Source organism: Trachurus trachurus (assembly GCF_905171665.1).
Source record: "Trachurus trachurus genome assembly, chromosome: 16".
Lineage (NCBI taxonomy): Eukaryota > Metazoa > Chordata > Actinopteri > Carangiformes > Carangidae > Trachurus > Trachurus trachurus.
The window spans coordinates 19069422-19081707 of NC_139902.1; the positions used below are offsets into that span (position 1 = coordinate 19069422).

At 40.9% G+C, this 12286-nt stretch overlaps 1 protein-coding gene across 1 annotated transcript; it reads right to left on the reverse strand.

Annotated features, from left to right (window-relative positions):
- Window positions 1–490: 490 nt before the first annotated feature.
- Window positions 491–4681, reverse strand: irx1a (iroquois homeobox 1a; the record flags this gene model as incomplete). The annotated part of the gene is made up of 4 exons (XM_083990521.1): window positions 491–548; window positions 1521–1596; window positions 1967–3068; window positions 4439–4681. 4 exons carry the CDS (start codon window positions 4679–4681, stop codon window positions 491–493), a joined length of 1479 nt encoding a protein of 492 aa, XP_083846647.1.
- Window positions 4682–12286: the final 7605 nt, after the last annotated feature.

Here is a 12286-nt window from a genome sequence, read left to right on the forward strand (position 1 = left end):
TAATATTTATAATAATAATATCCATGTAAAAGCAAAATAGGCTGAGGATACTCTTGGTTTTCTCTATAATTTCATTTTGTTTATTAGGCAAAATATACGATCTGGACAAATTCCTTCAACGCTTCCTATTTACAAATTTAAATCACTTGGTATTTACATTAAAGGAAGGACACCAAAAAACACAAGAGAGAGACAAAAATAATAATAATTATTATAATAATAATAAAGTAAAAAGCCTACCAAAGTGTCCCAGCCGGCCTGGGCAAAGTGGAGAGAGAGAGTAACATTATAGGCGCGATTATATGCTACACAACAATAGAGGAAGTAATCCATCCATCCACAGGATATTACCAAATTACGCCATTTGTTCTGTACCGACTGAATGCTACGCTGCATTATTATTTCTCATTGTCCTTTGTGGGGAGTGTAAAGTCTTTTTTTCTATTTGTCTTTTCTTTTTTTATTGTTCAAGCACGAAAAAAAGTCTTGATCAAGCCGAGGAGAGAGCAGTGAGGACCCGTTGCGTGGCGTCTTGTGGACTCCTGGCGCTGGAAGGCAGAGAGGATCTGGATAAAGAATACAGAAAGGTGGATGAATACCCCCGCCGTGTTTGGACAACGGGTTTCAATATGCATCTCAAGGGTCTGGCTGAATGGCTGAACAGTTTTGATTTAAAACAGACTGCAGTGCCACACTCCAATTTTTCACTCTCAATAATAATAATAATAATAATAATAGTGGGGTAATGTTACAGCTAGAAAATATATTTCTATGTGCAAAAATAAAATGTTAGTTCATGATTATCAACAATTCTAATTCACTCAAGCGTCTGTTTTTTTTTTTTCCTAAAGGACTGTTGCATTAGGAGAGAGGGGTTGTTTTGTAATACTTGAAACGGAGGAAAACTTTTTTTTCTCCCCCCCTCTTTCGGTAAGAGCGCTCCCCAGAGCTCCGGGGTCTCCCATGGGTCTTTAGGGAAAGCACACAGCCCAGACAGAGCCCGTTTTACTCGGTGACTTGATAAGTAGCCACTCTCTCCCCAGAGGGGAGGAATTAAAGGGGGTGTGGGATGAGAGTCAAGACCCCTGTCACCCGCAAAGCAAACTGTGTTTTATTTATCTTTGTTTATTTTATTTTGCAGTGGTATTATTTTTATTTTATTTTTTAAATACATTGAAAATAAAAATGTAAAACTGGAAGACATAAACATTAAGCTTTTACACTGGAATTCGTAAAAAAAAAAAAAAAAAAGCCTGGGGTTTTCCCTCCATATGTTTTTATTCGTATAATTAATTATTTAAAATGCAGGGTATTTTCTAAAGTTCGTCTGCATACTTGATTTTACTTAAGCTATTTTAATCACTGCTGATACAAAATATAGCTGGAGAAAGCATTTGTCTCAGTTTGTATTTTGAATCACTCAATAATCATTTGAATTTAATAATCTAAATTTGAATGTTCTTTTAGCAACGTGTTTCCAACAAACAACAAAGGCAAACTTTTAAAATCGTTAGTCTCACCTGTCATGGATGGGACGAAAAGAAGACTTCAGGGTCTGTGTTGGAGGTGAATCAGACCTTACACCGTTTTCATGGTCTGAAAAGGAAATGAGCGAAAGCACTTATCAGCACTGGCATGCTGGGTAAAGTATACAGGCCTTTATTTTTTTTAAACTCACAAATAAGTATATGCAAACTCACAAATAAGAACATGTCTGACTAAAAAGAACTCAGTGTTGTTGTGCAGCTCGTATATGAAGATTGGATTTAAGTGTGTATATCAAGCCTCTGCGTGTGCACAGAGCTTTGTTATGATAATTGTATAAATATATAAGAAACAGACATTAGTTGCAGCATTTAAAAAACACACACACACACACACACACATGTGTTTCATTCAAAAATAACGTGCTTATCGCTGCCATGTGCTATTTGTGCGCGCGCACGCCTACAGACCGTAATCCTACCTATGTGCTTGGGACTGTGGGTCTCTGGTGGGGCCTTGCTGTCATTGCTGAGCGCTGCTGCAGCTGCTACCGGAGACACCACCACTGATGTCGGCTGCTGCTGCTGCTGCTGCTGGCCCGGCAAGTGGTGGCTGTGGTGGTGGTGATGGTGCTGGTTTACTCCCAGAAACGACCTCACATTCAGCAGGGAGTTCTGGCCCAGGAAAGCCCCATTTGTCCAGTTGTGGAACTTTCCAATCTGGCAAGTGTACAGTCCGTGACTGGGGAGGAAGGCCGGGTGGGTCTGGATCTGGTGGTGGGGGGCTGACGGGTGAGTGGTGGCCGCTGGGCCACAAGGGGACGTGGGTTTCTGAGATGAACTATCAGGACTAGTGGCGGTCTCTGCTAAAGACCAGATTTTAGGCTTATTGTTAGACGGGAGAGGAAAGCTCCCGGATCTGTCCGGCGACAAAACTCTTGTGGTATTGTTGTTGTTGCCGTCCGAGTTCTCCTTACTCCCTGGGTGAACTGAAATTGTGCTCTTAGATTTGTCAAAGGCCTCGTGGGCCTGCAGGGCGAAGGCCCGTCTTTTCTCCAAGCTGTCCAACTCTCCCCCAGCACCGACACCGCCCCTGTGGTCCCTGCTCCCTTCCGTTGATTTATCGTCATCATCCTCGTTGCTTTGATCCCCGTCGTTGTCGTCGATTTTGTCTATGTCTATGCTCTCTAAATCAATCTCCTCCTCGTCTTCGTTTTTTTCGGCTTCATCTCCACTGCCGAACAAGTTACCGTCCTCCCCGTCCTCTTTGCTCCTGCTCCCCCAGGTCACCTTGTTCTCCTTCTTGAGCCTCCTCCTGGCGTTGGCGAACCAGGTGGAAACCTGCGTCAGTGTCATCTTGGTGATGATGGCCAGCATGATCTTCTCCCCCTTGGTCGGGTACGGGTTCTTCCTGTGCTCGTTCAGCCAGGCTTTCAGGGTGCTGGTGCTCTCCCGGGTGGCGTTCTTGGGCCTGGCCGGGTCCCCGTACTGAAACTGGCCGTAGGGGTAGAAGGCCGGAGAGGTGTGGGCTGCGAAGCTGGCAGGATGGACACCAGGACTGTCCTTCAGCTCATATTGAGATCCCTTGAAAATTAAGGACAATGTGTTATTTACACCCGGACCACTTTTACTTGTGTCATCTCAAATGAAAACTACGATTAAAATATTTTTCAGGGTAACTCAAATGCAGAACAGCCTTTATACATATCTGATCCTAACAAGTCAAATGGCCTCTATTTACTGTAATAATCCCAGAGTTACAGCTGCACCTGACTCTGAGCTTTCCACAAATAAGCTTCTCAACTTGCAGCCACATGAGAGGCCTGCAACACCTGCACCAGCACAAATATTCATCCAAAGACAGAGACCTTTTCTTTCCAAACATTTTTCATACATGTCAGCCTGATAAAAGTCAACAGCACCGGAGGAAGTCTCTTGAATTATTTTGAACACACTGATCACACGCAAATGGCCCTACTTTAGCCAAACTCTCCACACTCCTCCACTCTGCCAGAGCAGTCTGAAAGCCTAACTTTTTACAGAACACCACATTTATATAAAAAAAAAAAAAACCCAGTGCTGAATTTAACCCCCCTCCCTTGTCTTTGAACACAATAACTCACACATATCGACCAATTCCTGCAGCGCACGCGCTTGGATTTCGGATAATAGCTCTTGTTTTGAAGCTTTAGGGTAGCAGTCACTGCCAATGGGCCTGACGCACATATTAGCCAACACATTAACACACTGCAAGTTAATTATTATCACCGAAGTCTATTTTCGCCCAATAAATGTGTATAATTCGTCATCTGGCAGAGTAAAAAATAAAATCCACGTGGAATTCAACAACACAATAAATCCTGGGAGCACGGTCAAAACAAAGCGTGCACCTGTAAATCTAAAGGCACGTTTACAGCAGAAGCTTTTGTTCTTCGGGAGAGATTATTTCTAAGGATGTGATAAAATAATCTGCCAGGGCACCAGACTGAGCAAAAAACTTTCTCTTTTCACGGTGTATGCTGCAACGCTGATCTGCAGCAGGTTTTTTTTTCTTCTTCTGTGAAATGTATTTCAACTTCGTAATCGATGGTTTCACCAATATGAGATAATAACTCTCTGGGTGCTGTGACGTATATCTTTGGTTTACATCCCTTTTTTATGTGCTAAAATATTATCTGAAGCCTCAGCCTATTTTTTTTCCCTCTTTCTCTTTTGTTTGTCGCCTGGTCAAACTTTTTTACACGAGGCAAACAAGCCATTGCACTGTCAAAAATCGAACATGCACCTGAACTAAAATTCAATAATCGACAAGAAAAATCTGTCAGAGCAAAATGTATTTTCAAAGTCTTAATTCTGTTCTGCTTCGATTGCCTAATACAGCCTCAAGCATAAACAATCGCCAGGTCCTTAAACTGGGGCAGGAAAAAAAATAAAAAATAAAAATATGTCCTTACCATTTGTGAAAAAAGAGCCAAGTCCGCGCTGGTGTAAGGTAAGAAGGCGCTGTAGTTGTGTGCGTATGGGTTGGCGTACATGCCCAACACCGACGTGACCGCCGCTGCGGTGGCGGACGGACTTCCCCCGATTTCAGAGCTCCCTCCCCGGGACGACGGCGTAAGCACTCCCGGTCTCTCGCTCCCGTACACCGCCTGGGAGGCACTTAAGTACTGCGGGTAGCCAAGCTGGGGGAAAGACATCTCCACCGCCGAATTGTCGCACAGCTGTATCGTCCGACAAACTGTGCGTAAGAAAAAAAGTGTGCGAGAGGGAGGAAAAAAGAAAAAAGGAACCCGGAGGAGTAAAGGGAAAGTGTTTAAGCCAAAGTCGCAGCTACTACAGACATACAGTGGTGTGCAGTCAAAACAACCCGCTCTTAAATCTCGGCTTCCTCTCTTTTTCTCGCGCAAAGTCCGCTGGATGTGATCTGATCAACAATTGCGCTCCGACTGACGCGCCTGGCCCTGAGGTCTCCAGGCTGATCTCTCAGATACAATTTGAAGTTGATGCTTTGATTGGCATCCCCTACTTGAGCCTGCAAGCTCCTCCTCGTTTGGAGCAATGTGGATAATGTGAATATAGAGTGAGCACATTGGCTGTGGCCTCTCTCTCTCTCTCTCTCACCGACTCTCTCTCTCTCTCTTCCTCCCTCCCTCTCTCTCTCTCCATCCCTCTCTCTCCCTCTCCCTCCGTGTTTGGACTTATTGTATGTTAAATGTTCAAGCATTAGAGTCCATTCACCGAAGGCTTTGATTGTTGTATGACAACCTGTCTACACGATTTTACAGCTGTCCGACACAGGGGGAAGTAAACCCGTCAGAAGAAGGAACTAACTTTGAATAGATTAAATCGTAATTAAAGGGGGAAAATGCTTCTCCGCAGAGGAATTAGTATTTGGTATCACGGGCTGCTGGTGCGTTTATTCTATTCATTGTGACTAATTTACTAAAAAACCTCTCTTCCTCCAACTTGGATTTATTCTTTGTACTTCTTCATTGAATGTTTTCAAAACTTCTGTAAGCTACTTGTTAAAGCGGCATCATAGTTTAATTTGCGTTTATCAGGATGATATATTCTAAAATACACGTTTGAGTAAAATTACCCAATAAACAAAATCAATAAATTAACATTCATATTTCAGACATTTTACTGTGCTATAAGTTTTAAAAGTTAAACTGTTAATTTCTTGACGCACTTTTCTTCCAAAAATCAAAACAGTTCCGGAAACCAATGCAAATCTCTCCACATCATTTATTAATTATGTAGGTTTTTTTTTATTGACTTCTGTTTTGCTTTCCTTTGATTTCTTCATAAAGGTTTAATCAGCCAAATTCTCCCTCTCCCTCCCTTTTTTCTCACCCTCTCTCCATCTGCATGCGCGCGCGTGTGTGTGTGTGTGCGAGTGTGTGAGCATGAGCGGATTTAAACCAGATTGTTGTTGTCCTTTTGTAACAACAGAGCCACTTCACGTTTCCTTGTTTTGAGAGGAAAGGAATGAGGAGGAGAAAAAAAGCCAGAGACAACTCAAACAGGGGAGTCTTCAGGTCCCTGAACGCGCCACATCTGTCGACATGTTCAGCCTCTAATTTAAAGTAGCTAAATGACGTGGCAACACTTTTAGCACATTAACTAAAAAAAAAAAAAAAAAAGGATGAAGAGTAATTTATCCGTCAGAGTTCAGAAACCGGTTCACTGTAAATGGGACTTTTGGGTTCTTACAAGAAAAAGAAAAATATCGTTTATCAATTTCACATTTCCCCCTCTCTTATAATAGACGTTGGGGGAAAGAAACGTAATTTCAAAAGATCTGAATTAGAAAAAAATAATTGACGCTGTCTCATTTGGTCGCCTCTTCTTAAAGCACTTATCCAATTTCCAGCTCAGAAAAAGAAAAGCATTGGACACTGACCTTTACTTCTCTTAGCTGTCCACTTCTGACACAGCCATGTGGCTCACGAGAGGAGAGAGAGAGGGGGGTGGGTGGGTGAGTGGGTTGGGGGGTGTTTCGTGTTTTAACAGTTCTATTTTTATTTGATTTGATTCTCATATCACCCACCTCCCGAGTCAAAAGGTGGGGGTGTGTGAGTGGGAGGGGGTTATTCTGTAGATCTAGATTTAATGCCTTAACGACTGAAGCCCAAGAAGTCAGTAGATTTTGATCTGCACCAGATGGCTCCGAGTGGATATTGCCGAGCACCGAGGATCTGTTAAAAATATCTGAGGGGCACTGATGGTAATCTGGGTAACACATCAGAAAGGAGGGAGGGAATGGCAATTGTGATAACCCGCTGGAAATGTGTGTGTGTGAGTGTGTTGGGTGTCGGGTGGGGGGGTACACATGATGGCTGTGGTGGGAGGGGTCGTAGGGGGTTTGGACATTAAAAATATCTCTAAACAGACATGAAAGAAAGGGAAGTAGAAAAACTCTAAATGAAATTGATGACCAATATTAAAATAAAAGGAATTCGACGATAACAATAATAATAGTAATTATTATTATTATTATTATTATTACTCTTATTATTAAATCAAAATATAATGGTGCGCCACCTTTTGCTGAAATATATTTCTTTATTTGAAAAATAGAAGGTTGACTCCTGGTACACAATGACACGTGTTGAGGGCAATAAACCATCACAGTTAACTGATTTATTGGGTCTTGTTAAACTCTCATTACCACTGCAAGCTCCTTAGCTTCAAGAGAGAGAGAGAGAGAGAGAGAGAGAGAGAGAGAGAGAGAGAGAGAGAGAGCACAGAAAAACTTTGTTCCGGATCCTCTCGCCGTCCACTCCGTTTTTAAACTCGTCCACAACACTTTAATGCACTGCCTCGAAACAGATGGGCTTTCACCATCTGTATCGGAGGCTGTATGTCGCGCACATGCGTTTACGCTCACACGTGCACGCATACAAACACATGCCTTCAAAATTTAAGGATTTTTTTACTCTCCTTTTGACAAGAAAAGAAAAGAAAAGAAAATCCCCAGGCTTCTCACATCAGATAGACCGATCATGTAAATCTGCAGCAGCCTCTTCATAAGCTGTTTTGCCTTAATGACCACATTCAAGTAAGTCACTCAGGTAGTGGATATTTTCTTTTATTTAACAACCACATATAGAATCTCCAATGTCATCTTTTCATTTTTATTATACCTGAGTTTTACAGAATAAAACGAGCCTATACTGCATATAGACCTATATATGTGTAAAGTGGAAGCTACCCAAAAACCTACAAAAGCTAAAAATAAAAAGAGCAGTGGATAATAAAAGCTCTCACTCTGTCTCTCTCAGTCTAATACCATTAAAAAAGACAGACACATTCTTGGTTGGTCTGATAGAGAGAACCTCAGTCATTTCTTCATAAATTACAAACTTTAGTCACTCTGTACAGTAGAAAAGTAATATCCTATCAATAAATGGAAACCATGGTCCCCATATTAGAACATATACGGTAGCAGCACAAGGCCATCTGTAGATTAGATTTTTAATCCTATAATATTATTTTCTCCCCCAAGAAGAGGCACGTATGACACTGAACATCTAAATGTTGTTCTGTCATCATCTTTTTTTATAAGATATGTCCATAATATTTATTTGATTAAAGTGTCAGCCACAAAAAAAAGAAAAATAATGAATGAATGAATGAATGAATGAGGGGAAAAAAGTATAGCGGTATTACAGGCATGTTTATGTTATTTATAGATGTTTGTAATATATAGTTTTCCTTTCTTTTTCAAGACAAGAAGTTGTTTCTCATACCTGGCTACTACTCATACATCTTGTCTTGAAAAAGAAAGGAAAACTAAATACTACATTCGGACATAATGAACTTCTACAATATGTTTGTAATATAGTTTACTTTCATTTAAAAAAAACCTGTGTGTGCTTGAACTTAGGTATCTAATGACTGGGCCAACACATAGGCCTAAATGACTCCAATAGAAGTCAAAGAGAGTGAACCTGCATTACAATAACATCAGTTATGTTGACAGTTGGCTACCACCGCAGAGGTCAAGGGTGTCTCTGTGAACTAATAACTGTGGTGAAAGATACTCCTTTCCTGCCTCTGGGAGTGCCAAAGTTGAGGAAAGGTTAAGAATCTGTAGAATGTCCCTTTTGTGCTTTTCTCACAGATTATCAAATTAAGTGTTGAAACCAAAACTCCCTTTCCCCCTGAAGAGAGGGGATTAGATGAATATCAATGATATCAATAGACCATCACAACTGATAGACCTCTTCCCTTTAACATTGCACACAAAACATGTCTCCACACTCACGCACGGTTCCAATGTACTCCCTGAACTGCGTCAGAGCAACTCAACTATTTAGCTGTGAGTTAAGAGTCTGAGGACCACTGGTGTTACTGTGAGACATCCGATACACAGACAACTGCACCACACCTATAGGTAAGGAAACTAGGAATTTCCTGGATAATAAAAGAGGTCTATTCTAGGTTTTAGGAGGTCAAGACGCTAGCACTTGACAGCTAAACACTTGCAGGGGTGGCGTTCCCCAGTTTGACATGACAAAGAGCTCCTGGGTAAAAACTGTTACCAAATTTAAAGATGCTTTGCAGAAGTTGGATATGCAGCACAATGATGGCTATGTTAAACCCTAAAACAAGTACAAGTAAGTAATTTGACTTCACATGACCCGTCTTCCCATTTATATGACTTAAATGTCAAAGCAGCAGTCTGCTTGGGCCCAGAGGATTATTATGAGACTGCAGTCTTTAAATGGACTTGAGTACTTGTGCTATTTTTTCTTTGATGTCCACATGTCTACATGAACTTGGGGTATGATGTTCAAAACATATATACCAATTTAACATATATCTCAAAGGAAGGAGTGTCACATGGATTTGTGTGTTTTGCCTTAAGTCAACATTGATATTGATATAGTGTTGAGAGGTTGTTAAAATAGATTCATTTCAATAATTGTTAGTGGGCAAGCCTACATTGTAGACATGACACAAATCAGTTTTTCACTTATGTTCTTAATGGATAAATATAATATAAAATGGGCGTCAATGATATTCAACCTTAACTCTAAATGCACTTTGGTAAACATTAAGACAAGTTCCAAATTTCAGTACAACACTGTCCCATGTTGTTCTTGCAGCAACAGCACCACTGCCACTGATGTTGCTGATGGCACAATATGTAGCCTATGTAAAAACAAGGCCAAACACTAGGCACATAGGCTGTTACCTCACCATGAGTAAGTCTTTTCATGATTTAGTGGCTCATCCAAATAAGTAGCACTTGCTGCCATGTTGAAGTGTAGGGGAAACACAACACTTCATTATTGTTGACAAGTTTCTTTTAACTCATTCTGGCTTCTCACTGCATACCATACAAAAGACAACAGCCAAGGATCTGACTTTTTTCCTCCCCAAGGGCATACTCAGCGGTGGGTAATGAACGGGTGGGCCCAGATTTTGATGTGGTTAGGGGCCAAGGGGAGAGAAATGTGAGAAGGGGTGTTAATTGTTTTGGCTCTTTACTGGGGAAACATATCAACATTAGATCTAATGGAGGTTAAAGACTCTCGTTGCCATAGGGCCTGGAGCTAATGAATAGCTATGGCTAGCCAAGGAGAGAGAGAGAGACAGACAGAGAGAGGATGTAGCATTTACTGGCCTTTAAAATGTTTTAACTACACTAAGCTGAGTGTTTTATTGAGCTTCTGACCTAAGAGGATTAACATTAACAAGTCATGAAAGTATTTTTTTCTACTTTTCACTTCTAAAAGCTTAGCTGTTTGTGGTGTACGCAACCTCAAGGACATCTTCAACCCCTGGTTTGGAGTAGAAGAGATGTCCCTATATCCCAATTTAAAGCATAATCATCATTATAATTTACCTTTATTGAATAGGAGCACTTTCTGCATTAAAACCTGTTGCATGGTTCACAAATACTGTACCAGTCATACATGACTGTAGAAGCTACTTAACCATTTTGGCAATTCAGAAACTAATTCCATTACTTGGTATTTAACTTCTCCATGAAATAATCAACTGGATTGGAGTGAGCCAGCAGGCTGTGAGCCACACGTTCCCAGTCTATACTGTATGTGCACATCTCCCCAATTCAGTTGCAGATGTATGCAAAGTACAGTAAATGTGAAATGTACGGCAAAGACTTTGGACAAAGAGAACACTGATATCAAAGTCTTCTTCTTGTCCCACATACAATTTTATGCTAAATCTGAATGACTGAGGCTCAAACGTTGGTTTGAAACACAAGCTTAGAAATATTCATAAGAGTTAGTTTCCCATTTCAGATGTTTATTTGCTTCTTTAGAAACGGTGGGGGAAAAAATGAGAGCATGCAAATCTGCTTTCAGATGATACAATTCCCACGTTTATTTATCAACACAGTTAATTGAATTTTAAGGAAGGGCCTTCTTGGGGAAAAAAAGATTTTTGTACACTGAAGTATTCTTTTGAAATTGCACCCTTTGATAGTGGTGTAAGGGATAGACTTATAGATAAAATGATCAACAGACAGCATGACAAATGGAATTTTAATGAGGCGGTTTCTTTCATCTGTTATCATGTTGTGCTGCTTTTTGCTTTGGTGTGTCTTTGTACAAACTATTGATAGTAGTTGAAACCTGCTGTTATTATGTTGCTGGACATGCTCCCCAGGACGCCATGGCCTCTCGCTCTTAACAACACCCCTATCACCTTGATCACTGATCAGACTGACTCTGTTTCAGTTGCTTTGGGGTTTCACTTACTGACTTACTATTTAAGTGGTTATTTAAGTATTTAAAAAAGAAAAAGAAAACACCCTGGAAAAAGTCAGAGTTAGACTCTTAAGATATTGATTTCTACTGTGGCTGTTGACCTGCAACACAAATATTTCACTTGTAATTTGTTGCAGGAAGTTCAGGATGAACTACTTTTTTTTGTTTTTGAAAAATATACACCAAATATTCATCATTATACTGGGAGATAACTGAGTTTCCAATATCAAACCTGACCAATTTTTGTCACAGGATATTGTTCTTGACATCGGTGGCACCAGAAACTACTATTTGAATTTAGATTATTGATGTCATCATGGCCCCTGAGTAGGCTAACCAGTGGTCCCCGCCCTCTAGCCTTGGGTGTTATGGGGTCACAGATGAAAACAGCAGTCTGTCAAATTCAGTTATGTAGTAATGAGTTATAGACACAGTGATCTGGGGAGGGGAGGGGTGAGTTAGAGGCCATACACCCTAAAAGAAAACAGGGTTCCAAAAGGGTTTACAGGCTATTGATGTACTAGATTAGCTCTTCGTGGCACAGATTAGATCTTCCCATGTGGCTGAGCAAGGACAAACTACACGGAATCCTCTTTTTCTCTGTTTAGACAACCATGGCAAACCTGGAAACCTGCTGAAGAAAGATACAGATTGGACTCCCCGGAGAACACAACCTTAGCTATGCCTTTTGGCAGTATTCAAGAGCAATGCTGTGCTGGAAGGACAAGCACGACAAGCAGCGCTCGACCAGTTAAAGCTACGAATAAACATCAGTTAGAAGAGATGTTTCTCCTCACGTCTCAGAAAAGCATTAGTCCCATAACTTGCTTACAAACATCTATAATTTACTGCCCTCTTGTGAACCAAGTAGGCTATTGTGTCAGCTAGCTAGCTTGATTATCAGCCGTTGCCGTTTCATGACATGTCAGTGTCACTGTCAAAGGTTTTTTTTAGGATGTTTGCGCATGTGTGTTATGGACAATCCATGTTTCTACATTACAGACATGTGTGCTCTGTGATATTGCACAAATTATAATACACATGCAGAGATGT